At 50.9% G+C, this 20278-nt stretch overlaps 1 protein-coding gene across 1 annotated transcript in view; it reads left to right on the top strand.

Moving 5' to 3' along the window:
- The window catches only part of LOC121273341 (integrin alpha-5-like), a 627886-nt gene that overhangs the window by 499586 nt on the left and 108022 nt on the right, over positions 1–20278 (top strand). Inside the window, exon 2 of the mRNA XM_041180492.1 lies at positions 5172–5302. Within this exon, the coding sequence (XP_041036426.1) occupies positions 5172–5302 (131 nt within the window). The remainder of the gene's footprint in view (positions 1–5171; positions 5303–20278) is intronic.

Here is a 20278-nt window from a genome sequence, read left to right as displayed (position 1 = left end):
CACTGTATAACACTGGGGTACAGTACTGGTGGGGATGGGTCTGTCACTGTATAACACTCGGGAACATTACTGGTGGGGACGGGTCTGTCGCTGTGTAACACTGGGGTACAGTACTGGTGGGGATGGGTCTGTCACTGTATAACACTCGGGAACATTACTGGTGGGGACGGGTCTGTCACTGTGTAACACTGGGGTACAGTACTGGTGGGGACGGGTCTGTCACTGTGTAACACTTGGGTAGAGTACTGGTGGGGACGGGTCTGTCACTGTATAACACTGGGGTACAGTACTGGTGGGGACGGGTCTGTCACTGTATAACACTGGGGTACAGTACTGGTGGGGACGAGTCTGTCACTGTATAACACTGGGGTACAGTACTGGTGGGGATGGGTCTGTCACTGTATAACACTCGGGAACATTACTGGTGGGGACGGGTCTGTCACTGTGTAACACTGGGGTACAGTACTGGTGGGGACGGGTCTGTCACTGTGTAACACTGGGGTAGAGTACTGGTGGGGACGGGTCTGTCACTGTATAACACTGGGGTACAGTACTGGTGGGGACGGGTCTGTCACTGTATGACACTGGGGTACAGTACAGGTGGGGACGGGTCTGTCACTGTATAACACTGGGGTACAGTACAGGTGGGGACGGGTCTGTCACTGTATAACACTGGGGTACAGTACTGGTGGGGACGGGTCTGTCACTGTATAACACTGGGGTACAGTACTGGCGGGGACGGGTCTGTCACTATAACACTGGGTTACAGTACTGGCGGGGACGGGTCTGTCACTGTATAACACTGGGATACAGTACTGGTGTGGACGAGTCTGTTACTGTATAATACTGGGGTACAGTACTGTTGGGGAGGGGTCTGTCACTGTATAACACTGGGATACAGTACTGGTAGGGACGGGTCTGTCACTGTATAACACTGGGGTACAGTACTGGTGGGGACGGGTCTGTCACTGTATAACACTGGGGTACAGTACTGGTAGGGACGTGTCTGTCACTGTATAACACTGGGGTACAGTATTGGTGGGGACAGGTCTGTCACTGTATAACACTGGGGTACAGTACTGGTGGGGATGGGTCTGTCACTGTATAACACTGGGGTACAGTACTGGTGGGGACGGGTCTGTCACTGTATAACACTGGGGTACAGTACTGGTGGGGACAGGTCTGTCAGTGTATAACACTGGGGTACAGTACTGGTGGGGACAGGTCTGTCACTGTATAACACTGGGGTACAGTACTAGTGGGGACGGGTCTGTCACTGTATAACACTGGGGTACAGTACTGGTGGGGATGGGTCTGTCACTGTATAACACTGGGGTACAGTAATGGTGGGGACGCGTCTGTCACTATATAACACTGGGTTACAGTACTGGTGGGGACGGGTCTGTCACTGTATAACACTGGGATACAGTACTGGTGGGGACGGGTCTGTCACTGTATAACACTGGGGTACAGTAGTGGTGGGGACGGGTCTGTCACTGTATAACACTCGGGTACAGTACTGGTGTCGACGGGTCTGTCACTGTATAACACTGGGGTACAGTACTGGTGGGGACGTGTCTGTCACTGTATAACACTGGGGTACAGTACTGGTAGGGACGGGTCTGTCACTGTATAACTCTGGGGTACAGTGCTGGTGGGGACGGGTCTGTCACTGTATAACACTGGGGTACAGTGCTGGTGGGGACGGGTCTGTCACTGTATAACACTGGGGTACAGTACTGGTGGGGACGGGTCTGTCACTGTATAACACTTGGGTACAGTACTGGTGGGGACGGGTCTGTCACTGTATAACACTGGGGTACAGTACTGGTGGGGACGTGTCTGTCACTGTATAACACTGGGGTACAGTAGTGGTGGGGATGGGTCTGTCACTGTATAACATTGGGGTACAGTACTTGTGGGGACGGGTCTGTCACTGTATAACATTGGGGTACAGTACTGGTGGGGAGGGGTCTGTCGCTGTGTAACACTGGTGTAGAGTACTGGTGGTTTGCACCAGTGAATGCTGCATAACATCTCTTTGCTCTGTTCGTCCCTCATTCCATTGTAGATTCCTTGGCCTCAGGTTCTGACAGTATAGATTTGGCTGAAGGTTTATGTATTTCACTACAGTGGGACAATGTCAGTTTCTGAAGCAGTTGGAGCCAGGGTTGAGGTGAACTATCTATGTTTGAGGCTGAACGTGGTGGCCAAAATGTCCCTGGGTGAATTTGTGTCAGCTCCAGTGACAGCGATATGTAGTGATGTTGCCCTGGCGACCGGTATCAATACAAATTCACTTTTTGGCAATTTCACTCTTCCGATGAATAGCAAACTGGATAATCTAAGAATAGCTGACTGACTGACATTGGCTGCTCAAGTGCCTACATGGCGAAAAGCCTGTGTTTCTTTCACCAAGACGCCGGCCTGAGTATTGAGGCCAGGGTATGGAGAACCATGTGAAGCATTACTCCAGGTCAAAAGGTCACAGGTTCATGCTTCATGAAGGGACTTGAGCACATGATCTAGATTAACACTGTCGGCCATGTTGGCTGACCCCCTCAGGCTAATGTGAAAGGTTCTTTGGAACAGAAAAGGAATTAGTTGAGAAGTATTTTGGGAACGCCTGATGACGTGATCAGGTGCGACATTTAGCCTGAAGAGGACTTTCCTGTCACCAGGCCCCAGCGTCTCTCTCTTATTGGTTTGTACCTGCCCTTCAGTCAAAACGGGGATTTAGGTGGACAGGGGAACATTCCATACCTATTACATACCTCAGCACGCTGTCTAAGCCTCCCCTCCCTCGTTGTGAGTCTGAAAAGTGCCGACAGTTGTGTTTCATTTCCTTCCTGTCAGTAATGTTGTCGGTGAGAGGGAAGCCTGCGTGGGTTAGCATCATGAAGCTGGAGATGTCTCACTGTGTTCGGTGGGTGTTGTGTAATAGGAGATTTCGGAATTGTTTGACCTCCCTGTCAGTGAAGTTGAGGATTGTCTCAGCTTAAAGCAACACAACCCGATGTTTGAACCAAGCTTGTGATTGGAGCATTACCCCCCCTCGACCCCCGCGATTGTCAGACATGAGAGTTTACAGCACGAGGTGTGAGTGGTGAGTGATTAAAGGGATAGAGAAACAAAGTGGGATAGGAAAGGTCCATCCTGAGCACGACCAGTTAAAGCAGGACCATGGTGCTCTAGTACAGGCTGTGTTTACACATCAATACATGGAGCAGCTGTCAGTTGCGCAGGTGAGACTGGGCTTGCTGGATTTGGTGCAAACTCCTCGCTCTCCATTCCCAGAATATTCTTTGCAACCCCATTTCCACACTGCACTCGGCAGAGTTAGGGCAATGGAGCACATGCAGCTTTGAGGGGATTCCTGACCCCACACTCCAGATTCACTCGAGGGGCTTTTCGAAACTGCATTGTGGGGATTCATTATATGGAAGGACTGAACTCGATGGGCCAAACGAGCTCCTTAATCTGTTACTAATCTCTGAACATCTGTATGTTTTAGAGAATTATAATTTCCCCATTTTTTTCCTCAACTGCTCAGAAGATGGATCCCTGTCCATAAATAGACAGTTGTGTGTTAATCTCCTCACTGTCCATGTGTGTGTTCAGAGAATTAGCCGGAGATATTTAGTCCTTTCCATGTCCATGTTCCGAATGTTAGCGCTGGGAATGGGACTGTCACGATTATAGCATTCAGTTTACAACATCAAACACTCCCAGGACAGGTACAGCACGGGGTTAGATACAGAGTAAAGCTCCCTCTACACTGTCCCCATCAAACACTCCCAGGACAGGTACAGCACGGGGTTAGATACAGAGTAAAGCTCCCTCTACACCGTCCCCATCAAACACTCCCAGGCCAGGTACAGCACGGAGATAGATACAGACAAAATCTAATTCTACACTGTCCCCATCAAACACTCCCAGGACAGGTACAGCACGGGGGTTAGATACAGAGTAATCTCCATCTACACTGTCCCCATCAAACACTCCCAGGACAGGTACAGCACGGGGGTTAGATACAGAGTAATCTCCATCTACACTGTCCCCATCAAACACTCCCAGGACAGGTACAGCACGGGGTTAGATACAGAGTAATCTCCATCTACACTGTCCCCATCAAACACTCCCAGGACAGGTACAGCATGGGGGTTAGATACAGAGTAATCTCCATCTACACTGTCCCCATCAAACACTCCCAGGACAGGTACAGCACGGGGTTAGACACAGCACCCAGCCTCTGCTCATCTCCACAAGAGCACAGCCGTCACCGTGGCAACAATCAGGAAACAGGAAGCTTAAAACTATAAAGAGAGGTGTCAAGCTGCTGGAGGAGGCCAATCCAGTCACGTAGAAAGGGCCCAAACTAGAACGACTGCAGCTCTATCCAAATATTGGGCAATGGCATCCCTCTGTTAACATTCACAGGTGGGTAAGGCCTGACCTGTTTCAGGAACAAAAGAAAAGACTCATGTCTCTGGCTGCGACGACTGGAAGACGAAACTCCGATTGTAAAGCCAATTTTCCGATCTAATTTGCCAGAAGTACAGTTGAGTTTTACTCTTTTGAAGAGTTTTACTCTTTTGTGGAACATGATAAATGCTTTCCATTTTTTTTTTGACTGGATTGGCCTCCTCCAGCAGCTTGACACCTCTCTTTGTCGTTTTAAGCTTCCTGTTTCCTGATTGTTGCCACGGTGACGGCCGTGCTGTCGTGGAGATGAGCAGAGGCTGGGTGCCGTGAACTCACTTTGTGGTAAATCATCTTGAGAAAACCTCAGTCCAAATTTTGGGCCTGTTGCTCAGAGTTTGACAATGAGTTGTGGTGGCCATTCCTTCAATTGCTGGGGGCCCTCAGCTCTGGAATTTTTTTCCCCTAAACCTCCGCCTCTCTCGCTCCTCCTTTTAAGACACTCCTGAAAACTGACCTCTTTTCCCACCTGCCTTAATATCTCCTGTAGCTCTCTGTCAGGTTTTGCTTCATAACAGTTGATTGCGCTAAAGGGGCTGTATAAATGCGAGCTGCTGTCGAGTTCAATGCTTGCTCCTAATAGGTGATTGTTGTTGGCACAACTCTGCTTGAAGTCTCCGTTAACGATTTTGTTCATCTCGTTCGTCAGCACGACAGGCTCTGATGCTGTTTTTCTTTTGTTCTTTCAGGCCGAGTGTTCTTATTGGAGCTCCCAAAGCCAACACCAGCCAGCCGAACATAACGGAAGGTGGCGCAGTATATTCGTGTGCCTGGGGTGTGAATGACACAGAATGCCAGCAGCTTCCTTTTGATCTAACAGGTACGCTTTGAGTTGGTCCGAGGTGCCCTGCTCTGTACCTGGAGCCTGAGTCACGTAGATCTCGTCTGTTGTTTTAATAGATGGCGAAATGATGGATAATGGGGAGGCATGCAGATTCAGGGAAAGGAAGGTCTGATCAAATTCCTGGATGTTTTGAGGGTTGATTGTAATTTTGACTTTTTTGGGATTGTGCCTGACTGCTTTTGGAGGCCGGAGTGTGTTTTTTGTGAAGGCCACTTCAGAAACCATTGAGAGTCATTAGGGAACAGAAGGAGGCCATTCAGCCCATCAAGTCCATGCTATCCCTCCATAGAGCAATCCAGTCAGTCCATTTTCCCCCCCACCCCCCCCAACTCTATCTCCATGGCCCCCTGCAAATTTATTTCCCTCAAGCCCCCACCCAATTTCTCTTTGAAATCATTGATTGTTTCCACTCCACCACCCTCGTAGGCAGCGAGTTCCAGGTTTTTTTAAAATCCTTTCATGGAATGTGAGGTCAGGAGCTGAGTGGCCCTGGCGGAACCCAAACTGGGCATCAGTGAGCAGGTTATTGCTAAGCAAGTGCCACTTGATAGCACTGTTGATGACCCCTTCCATCACTTTACTGATGATCGAGAGTAGACTGATGGGGTGGTAATTGCCCGGGTTGGATTTGTCATTACCACTCGGTGTGTAAACAATAAATAAATAAAATAATTTCTTTCCCATTTCCCCTCTTTATCTCTTGCCCAAAACCTAAAATCTCTGTCCCCTAGTCCTTGAACTATCAGCTAATGGGAAACAGCTTTTCTTTATCTACCTCATCTAAACCTGTCATAATCTTGTACACCTCGATCAAATCTCCCTTCAATCTCCTTTGCTCCAAGGAGAACAACCCCAGCTTCTCCAACCTAACATTGTAGCTAAAATCCCTCATCCCTGAAACCATTCTGGTAAATCTCCTCTGCACCCTCTCAAGGACCCTCACATCCTTCCTAAAGTGTGGGGACCAGAACTGGACACAATATTTGAGTTGTGCCTTAACCAGAGCTTTATAAAGGTCCAGCATAACATTCCTGCTCTTGTACATCAGCCACCTTGTATGGAATTGGTGTCACACATAGGTCAGACCAGGCAGGTATAGAAACATAGAAACTAGGAGCAGGAGTAGGCCATTCAGCCCTTCGAGCCTGCTCCACCATTCATTATGATCATGGCTGATCATCTATCTCAACGCCATGTCCCCGCTTTCTCTCCATTACCCCTTGATGCCCTTAATATCCAAAAATTTATCAATTTCTTTCTTGAATATACTCAGTGACCCGGCCTCCACAGCCTTGTGTGGTAGAGAATTCCACAGGTTGACCACCCTCTGAGTGAAGAAATCTTTCCTCATCTAGGTCCTAAATGACCTGCCCCATATCCTGAGACTGTGGCCCCTGGTTCTAGACTCCCCAACCAGGGGAGACATCCTCCCTGCATCCAGTCTGTCTAGTCCTGTCAGAATTTTATACATTTCAATCAGATCCCCTCTCATTCTTCTAAACTCTAGTGAATACAGGTCCAGTCGGACCAATCTCTCCTCATACGACAGTCCTGCCGTCCCCAGTATCAGCCTAGTGAACATTCACTGCACTCCCTCCATGGCAAGTATATCCTTTCTTAGGCAGGGAGACCAAAACTGCACACAATGCTCCAGGTAAGGTCTCACCAAGGCCGTGTATAACTGCAGTGAGACATCCCTACTTCTGAACTCAAATCCTCTTGCAATGAAGGACAACATAACATTCGCCTTCCTAACTGCTTGCTGCACCCGCCTGTTTACTTTCATTGACTGGTGTACAAGGACACCCAGGTCCCTTTGTATATCCACAATTCCCAATATATCACCATTTAAATAATACTCTGCCTTTCTATTGTGCATTTCTAGTGTATAACTTCACATTTATCCATGTTATATTGCATCTACCATGTGTTTGCCCACACACACAGCTTGTCTAAATCACCCTGAAGCCTCCTTGTATCCTTCTCTCAACCCCTGCCCAGTTTTGTGTCATAGTATGGCAAGCTCTCCTCCCTGGAGGCTGTTAGTGAACCAGATTGAGTGAATTTGGATTCACCACTTGCCATAGTGGGATTTGAACTCTCAGCCTTCTGCATTGCTAGTGCAGGGTCACAGACAGCGCAGTGCCGAACAGGGGTACCTACCCTTTACATTGTGACGACTAGGTTAGCACTACTGCCTCTGGGAGCACCAGTTATCTCGTGAAGCCCCACCATTTGAGTGAGATAACAATGCTGAGCCAGGAAGGGACAGCCTCCTGAATTCAGCCCCTGCTGAACGCTGACGGATCCAGTAACTTCCATGTTTCTCAAAGAATCAAATGATTGAATTCCCTGCCATGATGTTGCGTTAAACGCCTACCTAAATAAAATGTGGTGGAATCCATGCTTTAGTCGATCCATGCTGGATGGGTGAGGGGAGCCTGAGGCCTAGTCCTGTTGCTAGGAGTTGAGCTCAGGTGAAGAAGGAAGCGAGTTGCTATGTTCTGTTTTTAAAGCCGAAGACTGTGAGAAACAGGCTTGGGACTTGTGTTTGGTCTACAATCAGTGCTGACAAACCACTGCACGTTTTAATTCCCTCCAGGCAAGGGATTTTTTTTCTCCCTGAAAAAATAAATTATTGCAACATGTGGAAGAGTGATATGAAAACCAAATGGGAATTCTCTTGTAGTGGGTCTTTGTGCTAACTACGGAAAAAATGTGGGTCTGAGCCAAAACTGTCTAGCACAGTAGTTGTACGGGGAGAGAGGCATTTTTCTCCATTTTATAGAAATATCGTTAGACTAAGTGGTTTTTTTTGTCATATTAAGAGCAGTGTTGCAGTTCAAACATTTTTGTAAATCTCATTGAGGAAATGAAGGCTCTTGCGTTAAGTAAAGTTGGAACCAGTCGATGTTTAAGTTTGAAGAAGTTAGGATTGTTGGTATTCAAATCTCAGCCTATATGATGAAGGTGACTGATTTCAGCTTCCTTTCTCTGAGGCTTGTAGGGTGGACGCTGGTTTTAGTGACACAGGCTGTGAAACAGTACCAACTTGCTGTCTTCAGGAGGTGCAGTTGTGTTTTCGAGAGGGAATCTGTTTGCCCCTTCTATCTACATGATGAATGAAGGGCCCAGGGATGATCTGGAGTGTTTCGAACTGGAGGGTGCTCTTTTCTTTCCCTCTCCCTTCACAGAAATGGGTGGTGAGAAACGTTTTTTTCTCAGCATCTGAGGGAGTTGGAGGGTGCCCCTCAGCAGGATGAGGAGGTTGGTGTCGGGGCTATTTCCCTTAAATACCACCTAACCCCGGCCCTCAGTGCTAATCCATGAGGGAGTTAGCAGCCTTAAGGTACGCTCCACACCACAGAATCCTCACCGGTCACCTTTTTAGTAGCAATATCCAGTAACACAGTGAGACCTGGTCACAAACATCCTCTGGTCTCACTCAGCAGCCGTGATCTGGTTGGCCGGCTGTTGCTAGGTGGCACTGCTGGAAGTTGGCGAGAACGATCAAAGGTCACTGGTGGTTGGCACCTCTCTCCCCATCAGCACTTTTCCCCAGCTTCAATACCCGGGTGGTACTGCTGACAAAGAACTTTCAGTCATCCTGAACGACCCCCGTTCAGAATGGCGAAGTGTCAATCGAGATTCCTGTTCCTGATTATGCGCCAGTGACCCCACCCGCCATCCGCTGGAGAGGTCAGCTGGGCACCAGATCATTCTGTTCTGATGCTCCATACGGTAAATCGCTGAAGAAAAGCAATGTGGGGAGATAACAGAGTTGCTGAAGCAAGTGGATCCATACCCCAACGAACGTTAGAGAGAGCGACACCAACTATACCCCAGAGAGAGTCAGCACCTTCAGGAGAGAGAGAGAGACCAACTGTACCCCAGAGAGAGTCAGCACCTTCAGGAGAGAGAGAGACCAACTGTACCCCAGAGAGAGTCAGCACCTTCAGGAGAGAGAGAGAGAGAGACCAACTGTACCCCAGAGAGAGTCAGCACCTTCAGGAGACTGAGAATGAGAGAGAGAGACCAACTGTACCCCAGAGAGAGTCAGCACCTTCAGGAGAGAGAGAGAGAGAAACCAACTGTACCCCAGAGAGAGTCAGCACCTTCAGGAGAGAGAGAGAGAGACCAACTGTACCCCAGAGAGAGTCAGCACCTTCAGGAGAGAGAGAGAGAGAGACCAACTGTACCCCAGAGAGAGTCAGAACCTTCAGGAGAGAGAGAGAGAGAGAGAAACCAACTGTACCCCAGAGAGAGTCAGCACCTTCAGGAGAGAGAGAGAGAGCGAGAAACCAACTGTACCCCAGAGAGAGTCAGCACCTTCAGGAGAGAGAGAGAAAGAAACCAACTCTACCCCAGAGAGAGTCAGCAACTTCAGGAGAGAGAGAGAGAGCGAGAAACCAACTGTACCCCAGAGAGAGTCAGCACCTTCAGGAGAGAGAGAGAGAGAAACCAGCTGTACCTCAGAGAGAGTCAGCACCTTCAGGAGAGAGAGAGAGAGAGAGAAACCAACTGTACCCCAGAGAGAGTCAGCACCTTCAGGAGAGAGAGAGAGAGCGAGAAACCAACTGTACCCCAGAGAGAGTCAGCACCTTCAGGAGAGAGAGAGAAAGAAACCAAATGTACCCCAGGGAGAGTCAGCAACTTCAGGAGAGAGAGAGAGAGCGAGAAACCAACTGTACCCCAGAGAGAGTCAGCACCTTCAGGAGAGAGAGAGAAAGAAACCAACTGTACCCCAGAGAGAGTCAGCACATTCAGGAGAGAGAGAGAGAGAGAGAAACCAACTGTACCCCAGAGAGAGTCAGTACCTTCAGGAGAGAGAGAGAGAGAGAAAAACCAACAATACCCCAGAGAGAGTCAGCACCTTCAGGAGAGAGAGAGAAACCAACTGTACCCCAGAGAAAGTCAGCACCTTCAGGAGAGAGAGAGAGAGAAACCAACTGTACCCCAGAGAGAGTCAGTACCTTCAGGAGAGAGAGAGAGAGAGAAAAACCAACAATACCCCAGAGAGAGTCAGCACCTTCGGGAGAGAGAGAGAAAGCAACTGTAACCCAGAGAGAGTCAGCACCTTCAGGAGAGAGAGAGAGAGAGAGCAACTGTACCCCAGAGAGAGTCAGCACCTTCAGGAGAGAGAGAGAGAGAGAGAGACCAACTGTACCCCAGAGAGAGTCAGCACCTTCAGGAGAGAGAGAGAGAGAGACCAACTGTACCCCAGAGAGAGTCAGCACCTTCAGGAGAGAGAGAGAGAGGGACCAACTGTACCCCAGAGAGAGTCAGCACCTTCAGGAGAGAGAGAGAAAGCAACTGTACACCAGAGAGAGTCAGCACCTTCAGGAGAGGAGAGAGAGAGAGAGAGAGCAACTGTACCCCAGAGAGAGTCAGCACCTTCAGGAGAGAGAGAGCAACTGAACACCAGAGAGTGTCAGCACCTTCAGGAGAGAGAGAGACCAACTGTACCCCAGAGAGGGCCAGCACCTTCAGTAGAGAGAGAGAGAGAGAACAACTGTACCCCAGAGAGAGTCAGCACCTTCAGGAGAGAGAGAGAGAGAGAGAGACCAACTGTACCCCAGAGAGGGAAAGCACCTTCAGTAGAGAGAGAGAGAGACCAACTGTACCCCAGAGAGAGTCAGCACCTTCAGGAGAGAGAGAGAAAGCAACTGTACCCCAGAGAGAGTCAGCACCTTCAGGAGAGAGAGAGAGAGAGCAACTGTACCCCAGAGAGAGTCAGCACCTTCAGGAGAGAGAGAGAGAGAGAGACCAACTGTACCCCAGAGAGAGTCAGCACCTTCTGGAGAGAGAGAGCAACTGTACCCCAGAGAGTGTCAGCACCTTCAGGAGAGAGAGAGAGAGAGCAACTGTACCCCAAAGAGAGTCAGCACCTTCAGGAGAGAGAGAGAGAGAGAGACCAACTGTACCCCAGAGAGAGTCAGCACCTTCAGGAGAGAGAGAGAGAGAGACCAACTGTACCCCAGAGAGAGTCAGTACCTTCAGGAGAGAGAGAGAAAGCAACTGTACACCAGAGAGAGTCAGCACCTTCAGGAGAGGAGAGAGAGAGAGAGAGAGCAACTGCACCCCAGAGAGAGTCAGCACCTTCAGGAGAGAGAGAGCAACTGAACACCAGAGAGTGTCAGCACCTTCAGGAGTTAGAGAGACCAACTGTACCCCAGAGAGAGTCAGCACCTTCAGGAGAGAGAGAGAGAGAGACCAACTGTACCCCAGAGAGGGCCAGCACCTTCAGTAGAGAGAGAGAGAGAGACCAACTGTACCCCAGAGAGAGTCAGCACCTTCAGGAGAGAGAGAGAGACCAACTGTACCCCAGAGAGGGCCAGCACCTTCAGTAGAGAGAGAGAGAGACCAACTGTACCCCAGAGAGAGTCAGCACCTTCAGGAGAGAGAGAGAAAGCAACTGTACCCCAGAGTGAGTCAGCACCTTCAGGAGAGGAGAGAGAGAGAGACCAACCGTACCACAGAGAGAGTCAGCATCTTCAGGAGAGAGAGAGAGAGAAACCAACTGTACCCCAGAGAGAGTCAGCATCTTCAGCAGAGAGAGCGGGAAATCAACTGTACCCCAGAGAGAGTTAGCACCTTCAGGAGAGAGAGGGAAACCAACTGTACCCCAGAGAGAGTCAGCATCTTCAGGAGAGAAAGAGGGAAACCAACTGTACCCCAGAGAGAGTCAGCAACTTCAGGAGAGAGAGAGCAACTGTACCCCAGAGAGTGTCAGCACCTTCAGGAGAGAGAGAGAGAGCAATTGTACCCCAGAGAGAGTCAGCACCTTCAGGAGAGAGAGAGAGACCAACTGTACCCCAGAGAGAGTCAGCACCTTCAGGAGAGAGAGAGAGAGAGACCAACTGTACCCCAGAGAGTGTCAGCACCTTCAGGAGAGAGAGAGAAAGCAACTGTACACCAGAGAGAGTCAGCACCTTCAGGAGAGGAGAGAGAGAGAGAGAGCAACTATACCCCAGAGAGAGTCAGCACCTTCAGGAGAGAGAGAGCAACTGAACACCAGAGAGAGTCAGCACCTTCAGGAGAGAGAGAGAGAGTGGCCAACCGTACCCCAGAGAGAGTCAGCACCTTCAGGAGAGAGAGGGAAAGACCAACTGTACCCCAGAGAGAGTCAGCACCTTCAGGAGAGAGAGAGAGAGAGAGAGACCAACTGTACCCCAGAGAGAGTCAGCACCTTCAGGAGAGAGAGAGAGAGAGAGAGAGACCAACTGTACCCCAGAGAGGGCCAGCACCTTCAGTAGAGAGAGAGAGAGAGACCAACTGTACCCCAGAGAGAGTCAGCATCTTCAGGAGAGAAAGAGGGAAACCAACTGTACCCCAGAGAGAGTCAGCACCTTCAGGAGAGAGAGAGGTACCAACTATACCCCAGAGAGAGTCAGCACCTTCAGGAGAGAGAGGGAAACCAACTGTACCCCAGAGAGAGTCAGCACCTTCAGGAGAGAGAGAGGGAGGGAGAGAGAGAGCAACTGTACCCCAGAGAGACTCAGCACCTTCAGGAGAGAGAGAGAGAAACCAACTATACCCCAGAGAGAGTCAGCACCTTCAGGAAAGAGAGAGAGAAATCAACTATACCCCAGAGAGAGTCAGCACCTTCAGGAGAGAGAGAGGGAGGGAGAGAGAAACCAACTATACCCCAGAGAGAGTCAGCACTTTCAGGAGAGAGAGAGCAACTCTACCCCAGAGAGAGTCAGCACCTTCTGGAGAGGAGAGAGAGCGAGAGAGCAACTGTACCCCAGAGAGAGTCAGCACCTTCAGGAGAGAGAGAGAGAGAGCAACTGTGCCCCAGAGGGAGTCAGCATCTTCAGGAGAGAGAGAGAGAGAGAGAGAGAGAGCAACTGTACCCCAGAGTCAGCACCTTCAGGAGAGAGAGAGACCAACTGTACCCCAGAGAGAGTCAGCACCTTCAGGAGAGAGAGAGAGAGAGAGCAACTGTACCCCAGAGAGTGTCAGCACCTTCAGGAGAGAGAGAGAGAGAGACCAACTGTACCCCAGAGAGAGTCAGCACCTTCAGGAGAGGAGAGAGAGAGAGAGAGAGAGAGAGCATATGTACCCCAGAGAGAGTCAGCACCTCCAGGAGAGGAGAGAGAGAGAGAGAGCAACTGTACCCCAGAGAGAGTCAGCAAATTCAGGAGAGAGAGAGAGAGAGCAACTGTACCCCAGGGAGAGTCAGCACCTTCAAGGGAGGAGAGAGAGAGAGAGCAACTGTACCCCAGAGAGTGTCAGCACCTTCAGGAGAGAGAAAGACCAGCTATACCTCAGAGAGAGTCAGCACCTTCAGGAGAGAGAGCGAGAGAGAGAGAGCAACTCTACCCCAGAGAGTGTCAGCACCTTCAGGAGAGAGAGAGAGAGACCAACTGTACCCCAGAGAGAGTCAGCATCTTCAGGAGAGAGAGAGGGAAACCAACTGTACCCCAGAGAGAGTCAGCACCTTCAGGAGAGAGAAAGAAACCAACTATACCCCAGAGAGAGTCAGCACATTCAGGAGAGAGAGAGAGAGAAAACAACTATACCCCAGAGAGAGTCAGCACCTTCAGGAGAGAGAGAGCAACTGTACCCCAGAGAGTGTCAGCACCTTCAGGAGAGAGAGAGAGAGCAATTGTACCCCAGAGAGAGTCAGCACCTTCAGGAGAGAGAGAGAGACCAACTGTACCCCAGAGAGAGTCAGCACCTTCAGGAGAGAGAGAGAGAGAGACCAACTGTACCCCAGAGAGAGTCAGCACCTTCAGGAGAGAGAGAGAAAGCAACTGTACACCAGAGAGAGTCAGCACCTTCAGGAGAGGAGAGAGAGAGAGAGAGCAACTATACCCCAGAGAGAGTCAGCACCTTCAGGAGAGAGAGAGCAACTGAACACCAGAGAGAGTCAGCACCTTCAGGAGAGAGAGAGAGAGTGACCAACCGTACCCCAGAGAGAGTCAGCACCTTCAGGAGAGAGAGGGAAAGACCAACTGTACCCCAGAGAGAGTCAGCACCTTCAGGAGAGAGAGAGAGAGAGAGAGACCAACTGTACCCCAGAGAGAGTCAGCACCTTCAGGAGAGAGAGAGAGAGAGAGAGAGCAACTGTACCCCAGAGAGTGTCAGCACCTTCAGGAGAGAGAGAGAGAGAGACCAACTGTACCCCAGAGAGAGTCAGCACCTTCAGGAGAGGAGAGAGAGAGAGAGAGAGAGAGAGCATATGTACCCCAGAGAGAGTCAGCACCTCCAGGAGAGGAGAGAGAGAGAGAGAGCAACTGTACCCCAGAGAGAGTCAGCAAATTCAGGAGAGAGAGAGAGAGAGCAACTGTACCCCAGGGAGAGTCAGCACCTTCAAGGGAGGAGAGAGAGAGAGAGCAACTGTACCCCAGAGAGTGTCAGCACCTTCAGGAGAGAGAAAGACCAGCTATACCTCAGAGAGAGTCAGCACCTTCAGGAGAGAGAGCGAGAGAGAGAGAGCAACTCTACCCCAGAGAGTGTCAGCACCTTCAGGAGAGAGAGAGAGAGACCAACTGTACCCCAGAGAGAGTCAGCATCTTCAGGAGAGAGAGAGGGAAACCAACTGTACCCCAGAGAGAGTCAGCACCTTCAGGAGAGAGAAAGAAACCAACTATACCCCAGAGAGAGTCAGCACATTCAGGAGAGAGAGAGAGAGAAAACAACTATACCCCAGAGAGAGTCAGCACCTTCAGGAGAGAGAGAGCAACTGTACCCCAGAGAGTGTCAGCACCTTCAGGAGAGAGAGAGAGAGCAATTGTACCCCAGAGAGAGTCAGCACCTTCAGGAGAGAGAGAGAGACCAACTGTACCCCAGAGAGAGTCAGCACCTTCAGGAGAGAGAGAGAGAGAGACCAACTGTACCCCAGAGAGAGTCAGCACCTTCAGGAGAGAGAGAGAAAGCAACTGTACACCAGAGAGAGTCAGCACCTTCAGGAGAGGAGAGAGAGAGAGAGAGCAACTATACCCAGAGAGAGTCAGCACCTTCAGGAGAGAGAGAGCAACTGAACACCAGAGAGAGTCAGCACCTTCAGGAGAGAGAGAGAGAGTGACCAACCGTACCCCAGAGAGAGTCAGCACCTTCAGGAGAGAGAGGGAAAGACCAACTGTACCCCAGAGAGAGTCAGCACCTTCAGGAGAGAGAGAGAGAGAGAGAGACCAACTGTACCCCAGAGAGAGTCAGCACCTTCAGGAGAGAGAGAGAGAGAGAGAGACCAACTGTACCCCAGAGAGGGCCAGCACCTTCAGTAGAGAGAGAGAGAGAGACCAACTGTACCCCAGAGAGAGTCAGCACCTTCAGGAGAGAGAGAGAGATCAACTGTACCCCAGAGATGGCCAGCACCTTCAGTAGAGAGAGAGAGAGACCAACTGTACCCCAGAGGGCGTCAGCACCTTCAGGAGAGAGAGAGAGAGAGAGAGAGACCAACTGTACCCCAGAGAGGGCCAGCACCTTCAGTAGAGAGAGAGAGAGACCAACTGTACCCCAGAGAGAGTCAGCACCTTCAGGAGAGAGAGGGAAAGCAATTGTACCCCAGAGAGAGTCAGCACCTTCAGGAGTGGAGAGAGAGAGAGACCAACCGTACCACAGAGAGAGTCAGCATCTTCAGGAGAGAGAGAGAGAGAATCCAACTGTACCCCAGAGAGAGTCAGCATCTTCAGCAGAGAGAGCGGGAAACCAACTGTACCCCAGAGAGAGTTAGCACCTTCAGGAGAGAGAGACAAACCAACTGTACCCCAGAGAGAGTCAGCATCTTCATGAGAGAAAGAGGGAAACCAACTGTACCCCAGAGAGAGTCAGCACCTTCAGGAGAGAGAGAGGTACCAACTATACCCCAGAGAGAGTCAGCACCTTCAGGAGAGAGAGGGAAACCAACTATACCCCAGAGAGAGTCAGCACCTTCAGGAGAGAGAGAGGGAGGGAGAGAGAGAGCAACTGTACCCCAGAGAGACTCAGCACCTTCAGGAGAGAGAGAGAGAAACCAACTATACCCCAGAGAGAGTCAGCACCTTCAGGAGAGAGAGAGAGAAACCAACTATAACCCAGAGAGAGTCAGCACCTTCAGGAGAGAGAGAGGGAGGGAGAGAGAGACCAACTGTACCCCAGAGAGAGTCAGCACATTCAGGAGAGAGAGAGAGAAACCAACTATACCCCAGAGAGAGTCAGCACCTTCAGGAGAGAGAGAGCAACTCTACCCCAGAGAGAGTCAGCACCTTCTGGAGAGGAGAGAGAGCGAGAGAGCAAATGTACCCCAGAGAGAGTCACCACCTTCAGGAGAGAGAGAGAGAGCAACTGTGCCCCAGAGGGAGTCAGCATCTTCAGGAGAGAGAGAGAGAGAAAGAGAGAGAGCAACTGTACCCCAGAGTCAGCACCTTCAGGAGAGAGAGAGACCAACTGTACCCCAGAGAGAGTCAGCACCTTCAGGAGAGAGAGAGAGAGAGAGAGAGAGCAACTGTACCCCAGAGAGTGTCAGCACCTTCAGGAGAGAGAGAGAGAGAGACCAACTGTACCCCAGAGAGAGTCAGCACCTTCAGGAGAGGAGAGAGAGAGAGAGAGAGAGAGAGAGAGAGCAAATGTACCCCAGAGAGAGTCAGCACCTCCAGGAGAGGAGAGAGAGAGAGAGCAACTGTACACCAGAGAGAGTCATCACCTTCAGGAGAGAGAGAGAGAGAGCAACTGTACCCCAGAGAGAGTCAGCACCTTCAGGAGAGGAGAGAGAGAGAGAGAGCAACTCTACCCCAGAGAGAGTCAGCACCTTCAGGAGAGAGAGAGCAACTGAACACCAGAGAGAGTCAGCACCTTCAGGAGAGAGAGAGAGAGAGTGACCAACCGTACCCCAGAGAGAGTCAGCACCTTCAGGAGAGAGAGGGAAAGACCAACTGTACCCCAGAGAGGGCCAGCACCTTCAGTAGAGAGAGAGAGAGACCAACTGTACCCCAGAGAGAGTCAGCACCTCCAGGAGAGGAGAGAGAGAGAGAGAGAGAGAGAGCAACTGTACCCCAGAGAGAGTCAGCACCTTCAGGAGAGAGAGAGAGAGAGCAACTGTACCCCAGGGAGAGTCAGCACCTTCAGGGGAGGAGAGAGAGAGAGAGCAACTGTACCCCAGAGAGTGTCAGCACCTTCAGGAGAGAGAAAGACCAGCTGTACCTCAGAGAGAGTCAGCACCTTCAGGAGAGAGAGCGAGAGAGAGAGAGAGCAACTCTACCCCAGAGAGTGTCAGCACCTTCAGGAGAGAGAGAGAGAGACCAACTGTACCCCAGAGAGAGTCAGCATCTTCAGGAGAGAGAGAGGGAAACCAACTGTACCCCAGAGAGAGTCAGCACCTTCAGGAGAGAGAAAGAAACCAACTATACCCCAGAGAGAGTCAGCAACTTCAGGAGAGAGAGAGCAACTGTACCCCAGAGAGTGTCAGCACCTTCAGGAGAGAGAGAGAGAGAGCAACTGTACCCCAGAGAGAGTCAGCACCTTCAGGAGAGAGAGAGAGAGAGAGACCAACTGTACCCCAGAGAGAGTCAGCACCTTCAAGAGATAGAGAGAGAGAGACCAACTGTACCCCAGAGAGAGTCAGCACCTTCAGGAGAGAGAGAGAGAGAGACCAACTGTACCCCAGAGAGAGTCAGCACCTTCAGGAGAGACAGAGAAAGCAACTGTACACCAGAGAGAGTCTGCACCTTCAGGAGAGGAGAGAGAGAGAGAGAGCAACTCTACCCCAGAGAGAGTCAGCACCTTCAGGAGAGAGAGAGCAACTGAACACCAGAGAGAGTCAGCACCTTCAGGAGAGAGAGAGAGAGAGTGACCAACCGTACCCCAGAGAGAGTCAGCACCTTCAGGAGAGAGAGGGAAAGACCAACTGTACCCCAGAGAGAGTCAGCACCTTCAGGAGAGAGAGAGAGAGAGACCAACTGTACCCCAGAGAGGGCCAGCACCTTCAGTAGAGAGAGAGAGAGACCAACCATACCACAGAGAGAGTCAGCATCTTCAGGAGAGAGAGAGAGAGAAACCAACTGTACCCCAGAGAGAGTCAGCACCTTCAGGAGAGAGAGAGAGAGAGAGAGAGACCAACTGTACCCCAGAGAGGGCCAGCACCTTCAGTAGAGAGAGAGAGAGACCAACCGTACCACAGAGAGAGTCAGCATCTTCAGGAGAGAGAGAGTGAGAAACCAACTGTACCCCAGAGAGAGTCAGCATCTTCAGCAGAGAGAGCGGGAAACCAACTGTACCCCAGAGAGAGTTAGCACCTTCAGGAGAGAGAGACAAACCAACTGTACCCCAGAGAGAGTCAGCATCTTCAGGAGAGAAAGAGGGAAACCAACTGTACCCCAGAGAGAGTCAGCACCTTCAGGAGAGAGAGAGGTACCAACTATACCCCAGAGAGAGTCAGCACCTTCAGGAGAGAGAGGGAAACCAACTATACCCCAGAGAGAGTCAGCACCTTCAGGAGAGAGAGAGGGAGGGAGAGAGAGAGCAACTGTACCCCAGAGAGACTCAGCACCTTCAGGAGAGAGAGAGAGAAACCAACTATACCCCCGAGAGAGTCAGCACCTTCAGGAGAGAGAGAGGGAGGGAGAGAGAGACCAACTGTACCCCAGAGAGAGTCAGCACCTTCAGGAGAGAGAGAGAGAAACCAACTATACCCCAGAGAGAGTCAGCACCTTCAGGAGAGGAGAGAGAGCGAGAGAGCAACTGTACCCCAGAGAGAGTCACCACATTCAGGAGAGAGAGAGAGAGCAACTGTGCCCCAGAGGGAGTCAGCATCTTCAGGAGAGAGAGAGAGAGAAAGAGAGAGAGCAACTGTACCCCAGAGTCAGCACCTTCAGGAGAGAGAGAGACCAACTGTACCCCAGAGAGAGTCAGCACCTTCAGGAGAGAGAGAGAGAGAGAGCAACTGTACCCCAGAGAGTGTCAGCACCTTCAGGAGAGAGAGAGAGAGAGAGACCAACTGTACCCCAGAGAGAGTCAGCACCTTCAGGAGAGGAGAGAGAGAGAGAGAGAGAGAGAGAGAGAGCAAATGTACCCCAGAGAGAGTCAGCACCTCCAGGAGAGGAGAGAGAGAGAGAGAGAGCAACTGTACACCAGAGAGAGTCAGCACCTTCAGGAGAGAGAGAGAGAGAGAGCAACTGTACCCCAGAGAGAGTCAGCACCTTCAGGAGAGGAGAGAGAGAGTGAGAGCAACTCTACCCCAGAGAGAGTCAGCACCTTCAGGAGAGAGAGAGCAACTGAACACCAGAGAGAGTCTGCACCTTCAGGAGAGAGAGAGAGAGAGTGACCAACCGTACCCCAGAGAGAGTCAGCACCTTCAGGAGAGAGAGGGAAAGACCAACTGTACCCCAGAGAGAGTCAGCACCTTCAGGAGAGAGAGAGAGAGAGAGAGAGACCAACTGTACCCCAGAGAGAGTCAGCACCTTCAGGAGAGAGAGGGAAAGCAACTGTACCCCAGAGAGAGTCAGCACCTTCAGGAGAGGAGAGAGAAGGACCAACCGTACCACAGAGAGAAATCAGCATCTTCAGGAGAGAGAGAGAGAGAGAAACCAACTGTACCCCAGAGAGAGTCAGCATCTTCAGCAGAGAGAGCGGGAAACCAACTGTACCCCAGAGAGAGTTAGCACCTTCAGGAGAGAGAGACAAACCAACTGTACCCCAGAGAGAGTCAGCATCTTCAGGAGAGAAAGAGGGAAACCAACTGTACCCCAGAGAGAGTCAGCACATTCAGGAGAGATAGAGAGAAACCAACTATACCCCAGAGAGAGTCAGCACCTTCAGGAGAGAGCGAGCAACTGTACCCCAGAGAGAGTCACCACCTTCAGGAGAGAGAGAGAGAGCAACTGTGCCCCAGAGGGAGTCAGTATCTTCAGGAGAGAGAGAGAGAGAAAGAGAGAGAGCAACTGTACCCCAGAGTCAGCACCTTCAGGAGAGAGAGAGAGCAACTGTACCCCAGAGAGTGTCAGCACCTTCAGGAGAGAGAGAGAGAGACCA

The sequence above is a fragment of the Carcharodon carcharias genome, chromosome X (assembly GCF_017639515.1).
Source record: "Carcharodon carcharias isolate sCarCar2 chromosome X, sCarCar2.pri, whole genome shotgun sequence".
Classification (NCBI taxonomy): domain Eukaryota; kingdom Metazoa; phylum Chordata; class Chondrichthyes; order Lamniformes; family Lamnidae; genus Carcharodon; species Carcharodon carcharias.
Note: the sequence above shows the minus strand (reverse complement) of the source record. Positions and strands in the feature narration are given on the sequence as shown.